The 22,178-nt window shown below is 44.2% G+C and overlaps 2 protein-coding genes across 3 annotated transcripts in view; one reads left to right on the forward strand and one right to left on the reverse strand.

The window, feature by feature from the left end:
• The window catches only part of Capn2 (calpain 2), a 61,757-nt gene extending 48,250 nt beyond the window's left edge, over window positions 1-13,507 (forward strand). Inside the window, exons 21-22 of one of the 2 annotated variants that reach the window (XM_035445361.1) lie at window positions 7,948-7,987; window positions 8,792-13,507. In XM_035445361.1, the coding sequence (XP_035301252.1) occupies window positions 7,948-7,986 (39 nt within the window). In that variant the 3' untranslated portion in view covers window position 7,987; window positions 8,792-13,507. Of the gene's footprint in view, window positions 1-1,029; window positions 2,201-7,947; window positions 7,988-8,791 lie in introns of those variants that run through there. The other variant, XM_027418794.2, reaches the window with a different exon arrangement.
• Tp53bp2 (tumor protein p53 binding protein 2) overlaps window positions 7,345-22,178 on the reverse strand; it is a 49,092-nt gene continuing 34,258 nt past the window's right edge. Inside the window, exons 13-18 of the mRNA XM_027418795.2 lie at window positions 19,674-20,452; window positions 18,064-18,201; window positions 17,126-17,259; window positions 14,054-14,220; window positions 11,688-11,887; window positions 7,345-8,101 (exon numbers count right to left, since the gene is read on the reverse strand). Of these exons, the coding sequence (XP_027274596.1) occupies window positions 8,060-8,101; window positions 11,688-11,887; window positions 14,054-14,220; window positions 17,126-17,259; window positions 18,064-18,201; window positions 19,674-20,452 (1,460 nt within the window). The 3' untranslated portion in view covers window positions 7,345-8,059. The remainder of the gene's footprint in view (window positions 8,102-11,687; window positions 11,888-14,053; window positions 14,221-17,125; window positions 17,260-18,063; window positions 18,202-19,673; window positions 20,453-22,178) is intronic.

Genomic DNA, 22,178 nt, shown 5'->3' on the forward strand with positions numbered 1-22,178 from the left:
CTGTTCACGGCTCTGTAGTGCATTGTGAAATACCCTCATCCAAGTGGAAACATTTTAGCTAGCTACAAATGACCAGTTGCTGAAAGCTACATAATGTTATATCACCTAGGAAATAGCCTGAGCCTGCGATTTGAAGACAAGTCAATACAACAGGAACATGAAGCATGCTGGGTTCTAGAAACTAGCCTATTTTTCATTCCTGCTGGATAGCCAACGCTGGCTCGCCCAGCCCACTCCCTGCTCACACGTATGGGCCTGTCTACTCTGACCAGTCCCCTTCCTATTTCCTAAGGAACACCTTTTGTCCACCCTTCATTCAGCGTACCCTCCACAGATTCCTGAAGACCCCTTAGCATGCCAAGGATTAGCCATGTCTACAAAGTCTCCTCTTAATTATGCTGTGATTTTCATGATTTTTCAACGTCAGTTGTGGGTTACATCACTCTGGAGAGCTGTGACAAAGTCCTGATGACTTGGTGTACTCCACACCGATTTGGGGGTCTGAGAGTTCCTGTCACTCCAATATAGAACCGAGGTTAAAGCCTGTATTTTCTGGATATCCACATCTCAAAACTTTTATTTTTATTTATTTATTTTTTGAGATAGGATCTCAAAAAATTCCTGGCCGGCCTGGAATTCTTAATGTAGACCAGGCTAGCCTCAAATTCACAGTACTAGTACAGCCTCCCTAGTACTGGAATTCAAGGTATACACCACCATACCAGCCCGAAACAAACCTCCGATGTGATGTGTTGAGGCAAAGGCATGAAAATGCTGGTTCATACATTATTTGAATGTCACCCTTCATATATTCAGTACTACTACAACCACCAGTTTAAACCACACAAATCATCGAACTGTTAAACGAGACACCAGAAGTTAGGTAGAATGAACTGCTAGGGCACTAATGTCTTAGTCCTGCGTAAGCTTTCAGATTCAACCATCTTCCAGCATAACCCAAAGCCATCTTCTATAAAGCCTTTCATTTTAACATTGGTCCCTGAATAACTGGTTCTTTTCTTCACACAGTGGCTGAGTTTTACAGTACTCTGACGTTACATGCCTGAAGACGTCTAACGGAAAAAAAACAGCCAATGCCTAAACTTCCAAACACTTCATATCTGGACCTTGAACTTACGGGAACATTTACTTAAATGGATGATTATACCTGAAGAATATAACCGTCTGAGATAGATGAATTTTCACTTATCAGAATAAAAGATTTGTATATCATTAAACCAAATGCAAATGAAATGCATTAACCCTTGATAAGCTTGAAGCTGTCTGTCTGTAAATAGGATATACTTTTTACTTCTACACATTTTCCTGTTCATAGCAATATTAAATCAGGAAGGAATGCAGAGAGGCATTAAACAACTGGGCAAACAGGAAGTCAATCTCAGAGGCCACAAGGCATTGGTGGGAATATTTTTTTAAAAAAATTTAAGTTGCGGTGGTGGCATCTGCCACAGAAGCCTGGGGACTGCCGCTTGCCCTGAGAAAACTGTAATTATGGTGATGCATCCTGAAGCAGTTTGATGGAGACATCTAATGAATCCAGGAGTCAGGAGTGGTGGCACACCCCTGCAAACAGGAGTCTGAGATAGAGGCCAACCTGGGCTACCTAGCAAGACCCTGTCTCAAAAAAAAAAAAAATCAGAAAGGAAAGGAGGAAGAAGAAAGAAAGAAAGAAAGAAAGAAAGAAAGAAAGAAAGAAAGAAAGAAAGAAAGAAAGGAAGGAAGGAAGGAAGGAAGGAAGGAAGAGAAAGGAAGAAAGAAGGAAGGAAAGAAAGAAGGAAGGAAAGAAAAGCATGCCTCCATTATTTGGTCTAACAAGAGATGTTTTTTAAACAGTCATGAACAGCAAGCCGTTCCTAAACTCAAGTCCTTGACCATATTTGGCCTTACACGTTTAAGTCTTACAAATAGTGAATGGTGACAGCATTATACCCCAAGCAACTGTAGCCTTGCATCAGAGCCAGGAAGATCATGATAAAGGACAAACAAACTGTTGGCTGCCTCAAAATTTTATGTTCGATAACCCCAGGGATTGTGCCTAGAGCTGGGGAGGACAGAGCTCAGATGGTCTTCTTAAACAAGCTGGCTTCTTGAACTTGGGAAAATGCTAGCAACATTGCAAGCATATTGCCTTACCTCCTGCCAAATGTACTGTTAATAAAGAGTTGCCAATGCAGTCACACCACACCTTGTTTTTCTTCTGAGTGTGGCCCCATGGGAGGGTTTATGAGCCCACAGGGCTACAGCTTGGCTCTATTTAAACAGGTCTGCAGCCCTGAAAATTCACACACTGAGAAGACACCTTACCTATAATTAAACTATGGGACTACACAATGTTTTAAAACTCTAGTTCAGAAATCCTGGTCATTCAACCAGAAAGGGCAGCCCTAATTTCACCTGCTTGTTAGTCTGTATCATTGCTGGCTCTATCACTTAGGCTAACTCCCATGCCCGTTCTCAGCAAGGAGCTGAGAAAATCCAAGTACTAAATCACAAATCTATGCCAGGTGATGGTAGCGCACTCCTTTAATCCCAGCACTCGGGACAATCTCTGTGAGTTCGAGGCCAGCCTGGTCTACAAAGCTACACAGAGAAAACCTGTCTCAAAAAAAAAAAAAAAATCACAAATTTAGGGGTTATGGCTGTCGCTAGCGATCCTTGAAGAACAATAAAATGAGAAGAAAGATGACCTGATGGGAAAATACTGCCCACTCTTTTAAAGCTTAGGGGATAGATTTTGTTTCTCAGGAGCAGGGGATATATAACAGAGCTTCACAAAGTCCACACAGATCTATGCCTTGAACTCCCTGTCCTTCTGCCTCCACATCCACAGTGGGAATTCCAGCCCCAGGTCAAGTAGTAGATGGCTTTCTCAAAGGCGCTAGAGTGGGCTGGGAAGGCTTAAGAGGCTGGAGAGCATGAATGAGGAGCATGCTCAGGCCATGGTAAGAGCTTCCTCTGTTCAGGACTGGGGCTTTCAGGATGGAGAGGAACGGATTGTACCAGGACTACAGGTGACAAGGTAGCATTGTAGGTGAGGGACTGAGATGGAGTAGGATTGAGGAAGGTGATAGAGTGTCTGAAGTAGGAGGCCAGAGACCCAGCTGCGGGTGGGGGTGGGAGTGAGAGCAGGGAAGCTGAGAGGGGAGAAGGGTCTCGGGTTAGGTGTAGAACAGGCGTGCGGGAGAGCTGGCCACTCCCAGATGGTGGAGGCTATTCTAGACATCACTGGCTGGCACCATGCGGCCAGCCCCACCTGCTGCATTTTTTTTCTGCAGATTTTTTTATTTGATTTAGAAACAAGATTGGTTTACATGACAATCCCAGTTCCCTCTCCCTCCCCTCCTCCCCTACCCCCCCAACTAAAACCCTACCTATCACATTTCCTTTCTGCTCCCCCTAGATGATGAGGCCTTCCATAGGGTGTCATCAGAGTCTATCGTATCTTTTGGGATAGGCCTGGGCCTACCCCCGTGTGTCTTGGCTCAGGGAGTATCCCTCTATGTGGAATGGGCTCCCAAAGTCCACACCTGTGCTAGGGATAAGTACTGAACTACTACAGGAGGTTCCAAGGTTTCCTCACAATCCTGGGGTCTGGATCAGTCCCATGCTAGTTTCCCAGCTATCAGTCTGGGGAGCAAGAGCTCCCCCATGTTCAGGTCAGCTGTTTCTGTGGGTTTCACCAGCCTGGTCTGGACCCCTTTGCTCTTCACTCTTCCTTCTCTGCGTCTGGGTTCCAGTTCAGTTCGGTGATTAGTTGTGGGTGTCTGCTTCGACTTCCACCAGCTGCTAGATGAGAGCTATCGGGTGGCATATAAGTCAGTCATCAATCTCATTATCAGGGGAGGGCATTTAAGGTAACCTCTCCTCTGTTGCTTAGATTGTTAGCTGGTGTCATCTTTGTAGGTCTCCAGACATTTCCCTAGTGTCCAATTTCTCTGTAAACCTAAAATGTCTCCCTCTATCCTGCTGCATTTTTATCTCAACGGCTGACCCTGTTGCCTAGTGTGCTCTTTGTTTCAGTTGGGGAGGGGGGGACAAGGGGAGACCAGGTCCAGTTCCCAGAACCCCATGGCAGCCTTACATGGAGCCCCATTATAACCCTTCTGTAACTCCAGTGCCAGGGGATCTGGTGCCCTCTTCTGACTGCCATAGGTATTGCATACATGCAGTGCCCTAGCATAGAAGCAGGAGAAACAGCCGTGCACATAAGATAAAGTCTAAAATAAAAATTGAGCAATGTCCATTTTATAGGGAGCAAATAAACTCCCAAGCTTTTTGACCCCGTAAGAATTGTCCTAGCCTACACCTCACCGCCACTCCCCTAAACCTCTGCCTTGATTGGCAAACCCTGACCTCTCTTGGCCCTCAGCTCCTCAGCCATGCATGCTAAGCACACACCTGCCCTACCCTGCCCCGTCCTTCCCCCAGGACAGTGCTCTAAGCTGTCCCTCCTACACCCACTTCTATGCTCCCCAAATCACATCTCCACCTAGGACCATCTAGTTCATAGACAGTCATCCGCCTTCTAATGGGGCTAAGGACACATTACACCCTTGTGCCTACTTCTAGGAACACCTTCCAGCTCCAGCCCACCTTTAATTGCATTTACTGCTCCCTCTGCCTCGAGTCCACACCCCCCTAGTTTCCTTCTGTCTGTTGCTTTTGTCAACTGGGACTCCAGTCCCATGATACCACCTCCAACCAAGGCTTCACAGCCTATTACATCAAAGTCACACTCTCCTCCTCGCATGGCCCACTGCCCGGCACTTCCTTCTCCCTCTTGTTGCACAAACCTACACATTCTGCTTTCAAAATGACTACAGCAGCAACACAGAGAACAGGGGGAAAATTCCATGTTAAATAGGAAATCATTTGATAAATTACGAATTTTATACAGCCATTGAATCTTAACACACAATGGCAAGCAACAGGATACAGAACTCTTACAGCATGCTCCCAATTGTGTAAGAAAAATCCACAGACAAGAACTACAAAACGGTATGCCTAACTACAGTGTCCACTGCCTAACTTTAAACAAGAATTCCAAAACAAAGCTATCTTTAGAGACTGATTAGAATGTGCAGAGACTGGCATGTTACAGGTCCAGGGCTTAATCACCCTATCTTGGGCTAATCGGAGGCTCCTGAATAGCCATTCCTCGTCCACCTATATCAGACTAACATCTGATGCCTAGTTGATAAAAACTAGTCTATGAACCTAAAATCTAAGAATGTCATCAGATAGACCTGAGACCTATAGGAGAGAGTCCCCATCTTGCTGTAACTGCCTCTCTGATGTACCCACCAATTTCTTTTTAAATTGCCTTGATTTATGACTTTTTTTGCTCTACTCTATAAAGCTTCATGAAACTGCTTCCATGTGGGAATGTGGAGTAACCTGGCTCCATGTTTCCTGCGCTGTGGTCATTGAAATTGGCCCCATAATAAACTATACCTGATTCCCTCAAAAGCTGTGTTTTTTGAGCCAATAACCTTTTTCTATACTTTCAAGTATTGCCCTCAGGAAGCTTTGATACTTTAATAATAAAACAGGTTAAAAAAAAAAAAAAACTACAAAAAGACTTCTTAGGATAAAGCAGCAGAAAGGTATCTTGGGCAGACCCGACCAAGGTGTGCTGCGAAGAGAGCGCACTATGCCCCAGATCTAATGCAAGAGGGTTACTGGGGAAGGGAGAGAGTCTGGGAGCGGGGACATGACAGAGAGATAGACAGACCGAGAAAAACGATCTGGGGAGGCCGAGGCCTTTAAGGAAGCATGTGTCCCTAGGCAACTCTTAGCGGCTGGGAAAAATGTGCTGCACCTGGCGGTGGTGCCAAGTTTACAAGAATAAAAACAAATGGTAAGATTAAGGAATATGCAACAGACCTCCCTGGTTCCCTCTCCTAATTTCCACATCTTCTTTTTTTGTAGATTCACATAATTCTTTAGCTTACTCTATAGCACTTTACACGGTTTCTCTCGACAACTCCTTGGGTTTCACTGTATGTATCAGCAGACCAGGTCTCATGGAGGTCAACTGCCTTGGCAGTTAATTACTGCATTGCAAGTCTAGTTCTAAAATCCATGTCATCTTTGTTTCCTACTGTAACATCTCAGACAATTCAGTGGCTTAACCCAAATACCCATTATCCCACACTTGTACAGACTGGGGTCCAGCAGGTTCTGTGACTGCAGCCCACCCCCAGCTGTGGAATGGTCTCCCGACAGATCAGCTTTCCTGCAGGGTGCTCTCAGGTCCACATGGCTGCAAGCCTGAGGCCTTGTCTCCTTGCAGGTTTTCGGTCCAGAGTTTTTCTCAGTTTCTACACTTTCTGGTTCTCGACCCTTCATCTTCAAAAATACCCCAAGTGTGACTGACTATCCCTTCGGTCTCAGGCTCCTGCCTCCCCTTTTGCTTTTCAAGGGCTCAAGATTACACTGGGCCCACCTGGATAATCCAAGCTGATCTCCCTATCGTGTTATCTGATTAAGGAATTTAGTCTGTGCCAGACTAACTGCGGAAGGAAGGCCCACTGAGTTTAGAATTTTGCCTGCTATGCATAATCTCTATATTTAATTCACGTTGTCATTCTCTCTCCATTATCTGGAAGGTTATGTTGTTTTCCATCTGCTTTCCTTGTTAGAATTCAGCTTTAAAAATGTCTAGAGAAAGTAACCACTGGCTTTGCATTCTATCTTCTGTTACATTATAGTTCAAAATGGACTCTAAAACAACTCATTAACTTGTTTGGCAGTAAAATAAAAATTTTTAAAAAAATCAATGTATATAGCTTTATGAAGAGCGTGAAAAAGACATGAGAGCATTAAAACAGCCCATTGCAAGTCTGTTACTATGATCTCCAAGATCTTTTTCAAAATTACAAAATTAGAGGCTGGACAGATGGCCCAGTGGTTAAGAGCACTTATTGCTCTTGTAGAAGACCAGAGCTCAGATCCCATCACCGACATCAGGTAATTCTACAAACCATTTTAACTGAAGCTCCAAGGGAACTGACACCCCCTCCCAGCTTCCACGGATAAAACACACACACACACACACACACACACACACACACACTCACACATCTCTCTCTCTTTCTCTCTAAAAAAGTAAGATATTATAGCCATCCGGACTCATGAACTGAAAAGCTGAGTTTTTGTTATTAAGAACTACTTCTAAAAATACGACGGTGAGGAAATCTTACTACAGTTCATGTATATCAGATCAAGAGGTTCATTATTTCTCAGCTGTGCAGGAGACAGCCTACTGGCTTATAACCTATAACCAAAGATGTTTATGACATTAAAAGGAAAACTGGTAAGTGGCTTAGAGACAAAATTTAATTTCATTACAATCATTTTAAAATCAGCTATGATCTTGACAAATACAGGTAAATCTGTAACAAATCTCTAATTTCCAAGATACAAAAAGACAATAAATATATATTCAAATTCAACCTAAAAACAAGATTCTAAATCTAATTTAGATTAGGTAGTATTGTTTAGTTTAAGTATTTCAAATATATGCATAATTCTTCAAATGCTACAGGAACTCATACAATAGTTATTGCTCACTGACAAGTAGCTACCAGTTCTTCACTGACGATACTCAAGTGTGCAGCCCTGGGGACTCCCAAAGCCTGTGGGTGCTGGGGACAGTTGGAGATGGTGCCAGATGGCACTGGTCCTTTCTGGCAGGACACTGGTACAGGAACAGTGCCAAAAACACCCTAAGCAGGACAAGAAGCTGATTTCCCACAGCCCAGTAAATGGTCCCATTTCTTGGCAAAACCAGACAGGCTGCTGCTGGCTGTGGCTGCAATGAGCACTTTGTCCAGCACAGAGTGGTGGGGGTTCATCCTCTCAATTCCAGATGCTCATGTCCTCTGCTAATGGTGACTTCTTCAATCCTTCATTTTCTTCCAGGACACATTCTTCATTGCTTTCAAGCTACACTGTCATTAAAGTAAGTCTTCTGAAATTTTTTTCCAGATGATAGTATTTCTTCTAGCCTATTATTTCCTCAGTTACTCAAGTTTCAGGCCAAGCTCCTTTGTCTTGGTTTAATTCTTGGGTATAGCTGCAAGAGAGTTTTAAAACATATTTACCCGTGCCATATGTATGGAAGCTCTACAGTATTTCAATAAATACAGACAGGAATGTGACACAGGAAAGCACTGAGCTGTGGAAACACACTGGCCTCCTGAGTACACAGAGCTCACACTTTGCACTGCTCACACTGGCTGCTAGCTGAAAGACCTCTGAAGGTCACAGGGCCCATCAGCTGGAACAATACCACAGAGCAGCAACATGTAAACTCCAGGCATTAACTCAACTTGCAGTTTGCTCAACTCCATAGCACCCTAGGGAAGCCAAGCTACTGACAACTACTTGTAAACACCTGTATGCTCCAGGGTTTGGGATGCCTTCTGTCAGAACAAAGTCTTAAAAAAAAAAAAAAAAAACACAGCAGGGTCTAGTGAGGTAGCCCAGGCTAGCCTCATAATTCTCGTGTCTCAGCCTCCTAAGTGCTGAGACCACAGATGTAAGCCACATTCCTTCAGCCTCATTTACAGGGACATGGCAGTCTGGGTGGGACCTGAGCCTATCAGAAACAAAAATGCCTGCATCAGCAGCCGTGGGGAAGCCAGGTGAAAGGCTCTGGAATTCTGCTGGCTGCGCTTCCCATGTCAAGGGTGAGGAGAGGCTATGTGAGGGTCACACTAGAAGTCAACCCTGAAACCACACCAATCCCCCTTCTCTCTCCCAGGGACAAGGAAACAGAAGGGTGGCGTGGTGATTTAAGAGAAGACACTCACCAATGCACTTTCCAGATTCATGGCTGAGCCTTGCTAAAAACCCAAGATACTAAAACATGGCATGTGGAGCACACTTCTCTAGAAGAAATTGCCAGAGAACCAAGAGTATCTATCTAAGTTTAGGACGAAAACTACAACCTTTCTCCCAGTCTGTTACAATTTCATGACCTTCTGAGAATTCAACAGTCTCTCTGCTTCCCCTTGAGAACAATCCTCCATCTCATTAACCAGGGCCATTTCCTTACTAGGGAATTAAATTTATTCAAAGAATTCTGTTGGACAACATGGAAATTATGGTTAAAAACATGTATATTAATTGAAAACTGGTTAGCAGATTTTTTTCATCACAAAATAAGTTAGCTATGTAAGGCTATGCATCTTTGCCTGACTTAGCCATTTCATAGATATAAATCTGTTATTTAAAGCTAGGTTAGGGGCTGGGAACACAGGGCTAGCAAGATGGTTCAGCAGGTAAGGACACTGGCTGCCAAGCTTCGTGAACCTTGCTCAATCTCCAAACTCCCCAACTGTCTTCTGAACACCACACACTTACTGTGGCACACACACACACATACATAGTAAATGTTTTTAAAACTCCTTGAAACTCATGTTCTATACTGCAAATATGCACAATTAGTTATTAATTTGCAATAGATGAGCTAGGTAGGTGAGACATATCTGTAACCCTGGCACTCAGAAGGCAGGAGGATTGAGTTTGAAGCTAGCGTCAGCTACATAGCAAGACTGCTTCTTCCCCTCCCCACAAAACGGGAGGAGGCGCTCATCTAAGCATGGTGTGGGAACAACTATAATCCCAGCACTTGAGAGACTAAGGCATCATAGAGCTGGAGAGATGGCTCAGCAGATGGTTTCACAACAAATGCTGCTGTCTGGAAAGCAGCAGTTAAGATACAGGGAATGACTTAAAATGGACATTTGACAGGGAATCACTGTCAGAATCCAGAATGCCAGGTCCCTGGGTCAAAGTCACCTGAAAGACTGAGCAGATGAACTTTAGCAGACAGGTGTGGCAGGCTTCTACCTGGCAGCTATGTGACAGACTTGTCTATGTGACAGTTGATGAAAACCCACCAGGGCTTCACATGGACGGCCTCACCGTGAGCACACTGAGCTATGAAGGCTTCACATGGACGGCCTCACTGTGAGCACACTGAGCTCGGAAGGCTTCACATGGACGGCCTCACTGTGTGCACACTGAGCTATGAAGGCTTCACATGGACGGCCTCACTGTGAGCACACTGAGCTATGAAGGCTTCACATGGACGGCCTCACTGTGAGCACACTGAGCTATGAAGGCTTCACATGGACGGCCTCACTGTGAGCACACTGAGCTCGGAAGGCTTCACATGGACGGCCTCACTGTGTGCACACTGAGCTATGAAGGCTTCACATGGACGGCCTCACTGTGAGCACACTGAGCTCGGAAGGCTTCACATGGACGGCCTCACTGTGAGCACACTGAGCTCGGAAGGCTTCACATGGACGGCCTCACTGTGTGCACACTGAGCTATGAAGGCTTCACATGGACGGCCTCACTGTGAGCACACTGAGCTATGAAGGCTTCACATGGACGGCCTCACTGTGAGCACACTGAGCTATGAAGGCTTCACATGGACGGCCTCACCGTGAGCACACTGAGCTATGAAGGCTTCACATGGACGGCCTCACTGTGAGCACACTGAGCTCGGAAGGCTTCACATGGACGGCCTCACTGTGAGCACACTGAGCTCGGAAGGCTTCACATGGACGGCCTCACTGTGTGCACACTGAGCTATGAAGGCTTCACATGGACGGCCTCACTGTGAGCACACTGAGCTATGAAGGCTTCACATGGACGGCCTCACTGTGAGCACACTGAGCTATGAAGGCTTCACATGGACGGCCTCACCGTGAGCACACTGAGCTATGAAGGCTTCACATGGACGGCCTCACTGTGAGCACACTGAGCTCGGAAGGCTTCACATGGACGGCCTCACTGTGTGCACACTGAGCTATGAAGGCTTCACATGGACGGCCTCACTGTGAGCACACTGAGCTCGGAAGGCAGGCGTCTCTAGTCTTTCCCACCATCGGCTTATCCAGCACAGAAATGTTCCAACTGGATCAGCAGAGACAGAACCCAGTGCCACGTGGATGCGTCATCTCCACCCTCTTCCCGTAAGCCTCTTTCCTGTTCCTTACCAACAGCAGATCCGCATCTTTTCCTTCCCGTCTACCTCTACGCTTCCTCACTCTTTCACACACCCAGCACACCTCCGTGAACACAGGCCACACATAACAAGAGCCAAGCCCATCAAAGAGCTTGCTTTGGATCTTCCTACTTCCATTCCCCAAGTGCTGGGGATATGGGCATGACCCACGGCACCGGGCTTAAACCTATGGAAGAGCCTAACGCAAAAATCTTGGAAACACATTATTCTGGCTTTCAAACCTATTAATACTTTCCTAAGTATAGTCAGTTGCCCTGTAAACGTGGCTGTGAGTCTAAATTAAAGACATCAGAAACCTAAGCTTTATGTATTTTTTTTTAAAGATTTTATGTGTCTGAGTGTTTTGCCTGCATGCATATGCCTGTACCATGTGTGTGCAGTGAGCAGGCATCTAGAACTAGAGTCCATAGATGGTTAAGAGCTGCCATAGAGGTGCTGGGAACTGAACTTGGGTCCTCTGCGAGAGCAGCAAGTACTCTTAGCTGCTGAGCCATCTCTCCAGCCCAGGATCACGTCTTACTAACAAAGGCAGTAAATCGCACTGGACCTACACAACAGTTCATGCAAAGCTCTGCTTTACCATACATGGAACATGGTCAGTGTTAGAGCGACTTACTCCTAGCAAGTTGCGTGGAACATAGCCTTCCTTGTCATGGAGGCGTGCCCACCACCACTCGATTTCATCCTCATCTTCTCTGCGGACGACGGTCATGCAATCCCCTTCTCTCATGAGCAGCTCATCTTCATTCTGGGGCTCATAGTCCCACAGTGCATAAATGACTCCTTTGTTCATGATGCCCATCTTCTCCTGAACTCCTACAGCAGGGACAGAAGGGAGCGACCGCACAGGATTCAGCTCTCAGATTACACCACTCCTAAGAACTTTAAACGCTATCAACAATAGGAAAAGGATACTCACTAGAGCGTCACGACTACAGTAAGCATTCAAGAAATAAATGTCCCAGCATGAGACAGAAACTGGAAACCCAGCAGTGTTTACAGAACACAGAACGATGCCATGCTACAAGGCCCAAAACAGGCACCTTCTCTGCATCTCACAGAGCTTGCCTTCCCCAGAAAGGAAGCCTTCTGCTAGCCCAGGAACTAAAAGAAAAACTGCTTGAATCCAAGGCATTAAAAAGGAAATGACGGGCTTGTCAACTTTCGGCTTACTTCTAAGCATAATGACCAAGGAGCCCTGTAACTTCAGTCTTCACCAGACACCCAGAGCAAACAGGGAAACTTTCAAAGAGCTCTACAGCAATTCCTAGTACTTTTAAGAAAAAGGACAACATCATGTGTTAGAAAGCAGAACACAGCAGGTTAATGAGACAGAAAAGTCTATATATGGCTACTTTCTATACATGGAAAATCAGAATTCTGGATGCTGAAATCAACAAACAGGGCAGAAGAAAATCCTCAAAAGGCCATTGCCCAGGAGTTATTTCATGACTGTGAGTTAGGTCTAGCTTCCTCATTGTGTACCCTAAACGTGAAGGGTGGCACAAGGCTAGAGAAACTAGACACCCTGGCACCACTGGAAGCAGGCAGAGGGAGGTGAGCGGGGCATGGCAACAAGGTTTCTGCCATTAATTTTCATTTACCTTTATGTCTTAAAAACACATGAAAATATCTGCTTGACTTTTGAACATGTTTTTCAACTCTGAGCTCCCAAAAATTAGTAGTTAGCCTATGACAATTAGTGTATCAATTAATAACTAGCATGTGCTGTATCTCTTGCTCTGGGAAAAACAAAACAAAAAAACTCCAAAGAAATGAAAGGTTCTCTTCCAAAAACCAATAAAACCTTTTAAAATGACATGAAAAACAGGAGAGGACAAAAGCTGGTAGTGTCATTAGGTGGGAAATCATTCATGAAGCTTGTATAAGCCCCCAGGTTTCTACCCCAACACCACAAACAAGACTTTAGGACAAAACCTCACACAAATGTAACTCTGCAAGGTTGTAAAGCTTCATTTTGTTTTTGTTTGGGATGGGAATGGAAAGAAATCCTAGTTACTTATAATACACTCAAATTAGCAATTCAAGTCCCAGTTTTCAACAGAATTTCCATTAAGAATGGGGGTGGGAGGGAGAGATGCTAAGTTAAGAGTACCAGCCACTCTTCCAGAGGACCTGGGGCTCAATTCCCAGCACCACCCACATGGAGGCTCACAGCCCTCTCTAACTCTAGTTCCAAAGGACCCAATGCCCTCTTCTGGTCTCCAAGAGTACTGCATGATGGTGGCGCATAGGCTAAAAGAAAATGTAATATGAAAATAAATTTTACAAAAGATCCAGCTATCAGAGAGATCAGGTTCTTCTCCCTAAGTCAGGAGCTGTGCCCAGGCCATCATCAGTGACCCTTCATAATGTATCCTCACCCCTGACATCTGTGATATAATTCAGGTACCAAAAGAGTCTGACCAAAAAGCCTTCATGTGTCTTCTTTTTTAAATCCATGTCTGTCATATGAATTTACATAATGTTAATGTCAAAGTACTCTATTGGTCCAAAGTTGAAAACAAACAAAATGCAATAAGTTTCAATAATGAAATCTAAGCAGCTCGAAGGGCTACTAGGTATCACTCAGTGGTAGAGACCTGCCAGCATGTTTAAGGCCACAAAACAAACAAAATGGAGGGAGGGAGGGAGGGAGGGAGGGAGGAGGAGGGAGGGAGGGAGGGAGGAGGGAGGGAGGGAGAAGAAACACTTAGGAAGATGACAGGGAACTTGTGGGCTTTAAGAACCCCCTCTCTTCTCACCAAGGAACATGGCCAGGCAGAGAGGACAAAGCCTGTGTGTCTGGGAACTGTGTGAACAATTGGTAAAAAGCTTTGGAGGGAGGGCTCGGGCCTATTTTCAGCATCCAGAATTACGTAGAGCAAATAACAAAATACTTATTAAGCTTGGAGCTATTCCCTAGAGACAGAGGGGTGATGAAGACAGCAGCCAACACACCTGATGGCACTGGCTACATACCATAAAGAAACTGGGAGCACTGAGTGTAGCCTTCTTCCATCTCCTCACACTTGTCCGCAGCAGTCTGCATGTCACTGTAAGTCATTGCAAACACAGCTGCTCCTGACTCCACCAGGAACTTACACACTTGGACGTTGTTACAGGACGCAGCACAATGCAATGGGGTCCTGGGAAGCAAGACACAGCACAGTTAGAAACATTTCTCCATGCTGAACAACCTCCACTTGCTGAGTTACCCCAGAAGAAAGCTCCTCAGTCTCTTACCCATTAGCCTCACAAACAGCTTTTTAAAACCAGTTCACTCAAGACAGACGACTGCAGCATGAGAGAATTACAGCTACAAAGGAAAGCATCTGAAGCACTGGAGCACACTGGGGCGAGGAGCTGAGCGCTAGTGAGAAGAACCAAGGAAATAAAGTCTCTGCGGTGATCCAAAAGAACAGAATAAAGTAGACTTGGCTCTGTCTGGAACCCCCAACCTTATAATCATTTCTTGTTTGAATTTTAGTTTTTTATTTCATGTGTTTAGATGCTTTACCTACATCTATGTATGTATACCTCCTGCATGCCCACAGAGGCTAAAAGAGGGTGTCAGATCCCCTGGAACTGCAGTTACGTAGAAATGGGTGTGAACTACAATGTGGGTGTCAGGAAGAGAACCCAGGTCCTCTGGAAGAACAAACATCCAGTGCTCTCAACCACTCCAGCCCTGAGACCTCATGATTCCTGTCAGTTTAAACTAGATGCCTGGATGCCAATATTTATACCTTTTCACCATCAACTTTCAAGGAATCAACCAGCACATATAGGCTACCTATATTCTCTTGAAACTCAAAAGTAAATTTTGACTCAAACTGCCAATTCAACTCTAAGTAGAAAAATGACTGTTAACAAACTGTAGAGATGATTCCTGAAAATACAGTCTTAAAACAATCACTGTAACACACACCCACACACATTATTCAATCTATTTTAGGCAATGAGTTAGCAGGAACTTGTTAATATTATAGAAAGAAAATCTGTCATCTCAAATCTCCAAACTCAGAAGACTGTTACAAATCAAACTCTGAAATGCATATTTCTTTACTTTTCTTTTCCTCCTTCAGTCTGGTTCCCTTGGATATATGCTTTCTTCTTGCTTTCTCTTTTTCTGCCCCCTCCCACACACACACACACATTTACTCTGTCCCCTTTTAACCACAGAGTGCTGGGAATCCCAGGTGCCTAACATATGCCAGACAAGGGCTCCACAACTAAGTTACATCTCACCTCTGGTTTAGGTAAAAGGTTTGTTTGTTTATTTACAGAGAAGATCTCACTTATATACCTTGTCTGGCTTTGAACTTAGAGACCCACCTGCTTCTGCCTCCTGAGTGCTAGGATTACAGGCGTGTGTTACCACCTATAGGTGGATATAATTTTAAAACAAAGAAATTCAGACCCTTTATACTCCAGACGACTACTATTACTGTTTTGGTGAATCTGACTACAGATCTGTGTCTGTGCTCGCACACGCACGCACGCACGCACGCACGCACGCACGCACGCACGCACGCACGCACGCACGCACAGTGTATATTCCAGTGTGTGCATGCACACACACACACACAGTGTATGTTCCAGTGTATGCCTCTGTGCACAGTTGTGTTTTTGTGCACACATGAGTTCATGCCAATGTCAAAGGTCAGCTAGACATCTTCCTCTATCAATGGAACCTTCCTTCTATTCTGAGACAGGGTTTTCCTCTGAGTCTAGAGCTCACCAATTGGCTATGCTGGCCGGCCAGTGAGCTCAGGGATCTGCCTGTCTCTGCCCGCCCAGCACTAGAGTTACAGACTGGGAATCCAAACTCAGGGCTCATACTTGCAGGGCAGGCACTTCACCTACTACATCATCTCCTCAGCCTTGTGTTAGACAGATCTGTTTCCTGTGCTAGTTTCTAAGAGTGAAAAATTACATACAATCTAAAATCTCAAGCAAGGATAATATGATACAGTAAGAATTTGCTCATGCTAAATCAAAAGAGGGTGTGTATTAATATACACATAAATAAATACGTATTTATACATATAAGAAGGTGCACAGAAGGTTCTGAATTTAATATGCAGAGAATGCTCCACACACACACACACAAAATGGGAGGAACTGTATTAAAATCTTAATGTTTACTTGTAGATTATGGAGGTACAGGTTGTCTTCCTCTTATTTTTTATTTTGTTTATTTTTCCATAGTGGACACACACTGCTCTTATATGTATTTTTAATGCAATCATAATACCTCTCCAAGTATTATTTGTAACAAAAAATATCTAATAAAAAGGAAAGAGTCTTCATATATGATCACTTGGAATGATAGGTTAATTCAAATTTGTAATTTATACACATGAGCATCTGATATTTTAACATTAAAAGAAAAAATTAGTTATTAAAGAAACATGAGATTAAACTGTAATATTTTCAGTCCTTTATAGAAAAAAAATTTCATATTCCTCTACAAAAAGAGCTTTGCTTCTCTTATGGCTTCACTCTCCGAAGTATCAAGATTGGTAAGTAGCACTGTCCACCCTGTTCCCCTGCGATGTGACTCATCACTGTGTCCACAGTATCCACCCTGTATATGCCACCTACCCATTGGTCACCTGACAACCACCTGGCCAGTCCCCATACTCCAGTGCCTGGGATCTAGTAAATCGTATTTTAACTCAGGGCAATTTTATTACAGTACACTATCACTAAAATTTTAAATGCCACCAGGAAGTGGTGGTACATGCCTTTAATCGCAGCACTCGGGAAGCAGAGGCAGGCAGATCTCTGTGAGTTCAAAGCCAGCCTGGTCTCCAGAGCGAGTGCCAGGACAGCCTTCAAAGCTACACAGAAACCCTGCCTCGAAAAACAAAAACGAAAAAAAATTAAACGCCATTTGCTTCCAGAAACTGAACAAAATGGCTACAAGAGGACACAGTATCCCTGCAAACAACAGTACATGGACATGAAGGACTCCAACAGCAATACAGCAATGCCTGCAACAGACTCCGCAGCTGATGTCTGGCTGGAGTTAGAAGCAAGACTTACCACCCATCACTATCTGCTGCATTTACATTGACGCCAAACTGGACCAGGAACTTCACAATCTCTGTGTGGCCTGCACACACAGCGTTATGAAGAGCTGTGATGCCCTCGTCATTGGGTAGGCTTGGGTCATCAACCTGTCACAGCAATAAAAAGGGCAAGAGAGTCAGTCACTCCAATTTCATGTCACATCAACTGCCAATACTGACTGGTTCTTAGGATCAAGAAATTTTGCTAACATTTTAAAAATCATAACTGAAACATAAAGGAATCAAGAAAACTATCAAGAAAAATGCTAGAAATAGGACAGACAGCATAACCAAATTAAGTAAGTACTTATTAAAAGAAGGGTTTCTTTAAAAATCATAGCATCAGAAACAATATCCTATAGTTAGTTACCCTTTTTCTTCCTTCCAATATCCAGCACAATCCAGTTTCTAAGTAGACATCCTATTTGCTATGAGACGTTGAAGAAGTTCAACTAAAAACATTTTAGAGTTCAGCATGGCGGCACATGCCTGCAACTCCTGGACTCATGAAGCTGAGGTAGGAGGGTCAAGCATTTGAGGCTTACATACCAAGACCCTATCTCAAATAACAACAACAATAATAGTAATAGTAATAATAACAGATTTCTGAGTAGCAACCACAACTATAACTCAATACTACAGAGCACAAATTCACACAGAGCAACTTTCAGGCAAAATGTTCTTCCTGACAAAGAAGAACACCAAAATATTTCAAGTGCAAACTGAACTCCTATATTATCAAAACCTTACAGGTATACTCTTAAAATAACCCTGCCTGCTTCAGAGCATCTCAACATTTCTCTCCACAACTCCACAGTCCCCAAGAAGAAAATGTAAAAACAGGCTTGCCCTACACTAGCTTTCTATTTGGAGCTTTAAAACATGATACAGAGTTATAGTTTAGAAACTTACCTCATAAATAATTCTCTGTACAAGATCAAATTCTCCCTCCAAAGACGAATCTAGGAGCAATGCAAGAGGGTTGAATTTCACCCTCATTCCATGAGCAATCCTCTCGGAGCCAGTTTTACGCAAGTTTGTTCTTTTGCCCTGTAAAGGAAATGTGTGGGAAATTAAGAGAGCAACAGGAGCAGAGGCAGCACTCAGCTGAACTAGTGAAAAGAACTACTGTTGGGGGACCGGCCTACAGATCCGCCCGCCGGCCCGCCGCCGGCCCGCCCGCCCGCCCACCTGCATACTCGCCATTTAGCTCAGACTGGCCTGGAACTTGCCAGGTGGCCCAGGCTGACTTTGAACCTGCAATCTTCCTGCCTCAGTCTCTCCAGCCCTGGGATCATAGGAGTGTGCCATTATTAATGCCTGGCTGTGGAGCTCAGAGTAAACTAAATCTGGTGGCAAGCTGACTGGCTTTCTGTTGAGGATCACAACCAGACAAGACTTTCTCTAAATCACTTATCTAGTAGTATCATGCAGAGAGAGCCTCACTCTTAAATTGGCCAATACTCAGAATCATAACAACTCACACACACAAGTGATTATTTACTTAATCCTCATTAAAAACCAAATCACCCTATAGCACAGAAAGGGTGCACACAGTCAAAAAACAGCAGGACCAGGATTTGAACCTAGGCAAGTCCTTCCCGTTAAATATTTCATAACAAAGCCTTTCCTAAGGCACAAGCACATTATTAGGCTACATAATAAAGACGATTAGTTATAACTAGATACACTGAGGGAGAGTTAGGAAGTCATATTAGTAAATCAGGCTTTTATTTGGGGCTGGAGAGATGACTCAGCAGTTTAAGAAGATTGGCTGTTCTTCCAGAGGACACAGGTTCAATTCCCAGCCCCCACAAGGATCTGTAACTCCAGTCCCAAGGGGTCTGGCACTCTCTTCTCCTGGACTCCTTGTGCACTGGGCATGCACACAATGCACATTTATACAGGTTAGCAAGACACCCCATATATAAAATGAAAAATAAAATCTTAAAGTTGCACTGCTAGAAGAATCAAAGCCTGGAAGGCAGCGACCCAGCCAATGAGCAGTTATACCATCTGCAGATTTCAGAGCCAAGCAAGTGAACCACATGAAACCAGGTATTGTCAATCCACCGTTGCTTCCCTAGTGTGCCTTCAGCTAGAGAAAGAACAACAAAGGTGGCCTTTACAGGCATAAGAACAAAAATCTTTCTTTATAAAGAACCTATGCTCTCGTGCATGCACACACGCATACCAAAATATGGCAGTGTTTCTCATAATGAATGTTAGAGTATCTATAACTCCCACCCTGAGGGGGATTTGGTGGCAAAGGTCTATATCTCAGCTACTCCAGAGGCAAAAGGTCTGTCCAGGCAACTGAGAATCCCTGAAAATAAAAAGAGAACTGAATATATAGCTCAGCATGAGTGAGTCCAAGTCCTGTCAAAAACCAAAACTACTAAGATCCATTTCATCCCAAGGGGTCACTAGCTAAGAAGGCTAACTAGAGAAGAATAAAGCCACCGTGATAAGCATCCCGAGGGACGGTCTCCTAAATGAACATGGGACACCACATTACTTACAGGAGGCAAAGACACCTGCCCAGTGATTTCGGGCGGGCGCATGCGTGCAGAGTCTTCTTCAGACCCCTCCGGCTCCCCAGATGGATATGGAGGGGGAGGGTATGGTGGGTATTCTTCTAGGTATACTTCAAGTAAATGAGGGGCCTCTGGGTTTGTGTCTTCTGTGCTATTCTGGAGACTTGGACTGCTGTCTGTGCCTCCTTCAGGCACATAGTCAAGGCCTGGAGAAGGTGCTGGCACATCGCTGTTCTCTGTACCGGCACTCCCCATATCCTCTAGGGACAACGGTTCAGGAACTGAAGAGCCCACGTCTTTCTCTGGCTCCACATGTAAATATGGATTTGGGATTTCTACTGGGTTCTCCGTGTTGACAGTCACTGAGCTCGGCGACTTTGTTGGGTATGATGGGACTGAGATGGTTTCCATGGCAGCTATGGTGGTCCTCTGATACAAAAGTTTCTGGATATTTGGCCCATTAGGGCCTTCTGGTTCTGTTATAGAGCTCCGTTTCTTTAACGGCCTTGGGGCATTGGACAGTTTCTTCCGCAGGGCTTCTAAGTCAGCATCACTCTGGTTTCGGTAAGGATTAGACAAGAAAGGCAGCAGTTTCGTTGGGCTGAGTGGTCGAGGAATCCTTTCATTTTCATGACTCTCATGACCTGAAGAAACAGACTCTGTCTCGGGTTCTGGACTGCCAGGCTTGCCCTGGCTACAGGAATAGATGTTCTCTGGGTGTTGCTGTGGATTCTGGGCAGCAGCTATCACAGGCTTGCCATATACTAATCAGAGAAGACGGAAAGGAAAAGCCCCAGTTAGTTGACTCAGCAAAAATGGTAAGAAAATGGTAAGTGAAGTCTCTTCATTCCATAGTTACTACATTATTCCCCTCACATACACTCAATTTCTTAAAATAACAAAGACAAAGCAAGGGTTTCATCTTTGCATAAGCTTCATACAGAACTGAAATGTTCATTCATTATAACATGCACCACTGTTTTCACGAAACAGCAAGAAGGAAAAACGTGGACAGTTATAAGAAAACACAGGCTCGCATGGCATCAAGAAAAACTGGTAATCTGCGCACATATCCAGACTACGTTTAAACATATCCTTCCCATCTCACACACTATTCAAATGTAGATCAGTGTGAGAAATTACACTCATCTCACCACTTGTCCTTCCCAAAGACATTCCCCTGAAACATTCCAGTTATGTCAAAATTACCTGATTTCCAAATTATTATATTAGCAATATTTACCAAGGATTAATGAAAAGACCAAGAGGTAGTGCGTACGCTGATGCTTTAACATGTTATGATAGCTTTGAACCACAGTTATATGCTTATTTCATAACTCAAAGCCATTTCTAATGAATTAAATTACGGTCAATTGTATCCTAGTCTTATAATCAATGAGTCAGAAAAAAGCCTCAAGATCCAGACTGAGCATGTCTAAAACAAACTAATTTTATCACAGTTTCATACTTACTTAGTGGTGGTATTCTCACTCGAACAACTTAAAACAGAAGAGAACGTTGCTTTTAAAAAGCAAGAGACAATGTAATTGTCCCACCCTCCGTGTACCAAGAATAGTCGAATAAATAGTAAAGATGTGGCCTTCTGATAACACCTGTGACTCTGTTGTCCCCACATCAGCAAGTTCCTTCAGAACTGAGAGCCAATTCATCTGTGAGGGTCAGTTTTCAACTGTCAACTTGCCACAACCTAGAGCCACCATTGGAGAGAACCACAGTCGAGGAACTGTCTAGGTCAGGTTGACTTGTGGCCATGTCTGTGAGGATTCTTGTTAATTGGTGTGGGAGGTCCAGCCTACTGTGTATAATTGCTCCCTAGGAACAGGTCCTGAACTATGGAAGACAGAAGAAAGTGAGAACAAGTGGGCAGGGGGCTAGTCATTTCTCTCCACTCTTGAATGTGAATACAGTGTGACCAGCTGCTTACATTTCTAACTCAACTTCTTCAAAACGATACACTATAACCTGGAATTATAAGCCAAATGAAGTTCTCCTCCTCTGCTGCCTTTTGTGGGGGGTTTTCTATCAATCACAGATATGAAATGGGACATCTGTAACTACTATAGCAGCTGACATGTGGCAGGCACTCCAATAAACTCCCAATTAACCAAAGCTACAGTTAAAATTCTTAGAACAACAGCTTCAGCCTAAGAGATCTGGCACTTTACTGTCTGCTGGCAGCTTGGCATAGGACTTAAGCCCAAAATCTAAACAGGTAAAAATGAAATCAAGAATCTTACCAATCAAGGGCTAGGTAAGATGGCTGTGTAAAACAAAAAAAGAAGCTCTTGCCACACAAGCCTGACAACCTGACCTCTGTCTCTGGATCTCCCAATGGAAGGAGAGAACTGACTCCCAAAAGCTTCCTCTGATCTCTACATGGACACTAACACATGCATTTACTCTTTCAAGTGTATTCTTGCACATTCTCTCATCCTCCCCCACCTAAAAATACAAACAGAAACAGAACCT

This window comes from Cricetulus griseus, chromosome 5 (assembly GCF_003668045.3).
Source record: "Cricetulus griseus strain 17A/GY chromosome 5, alternate assembly CriGri-PICRH-1.0, whole genome shotgun sequence".
In the NCBI taxonomy this organism is placed as follows: domain Eukaryota; kingdom Metazoa; phylum Chordata; class Mammalia; order Rodentia; family Cricetidae; genus Cricetulus; species Cricetulus griseus.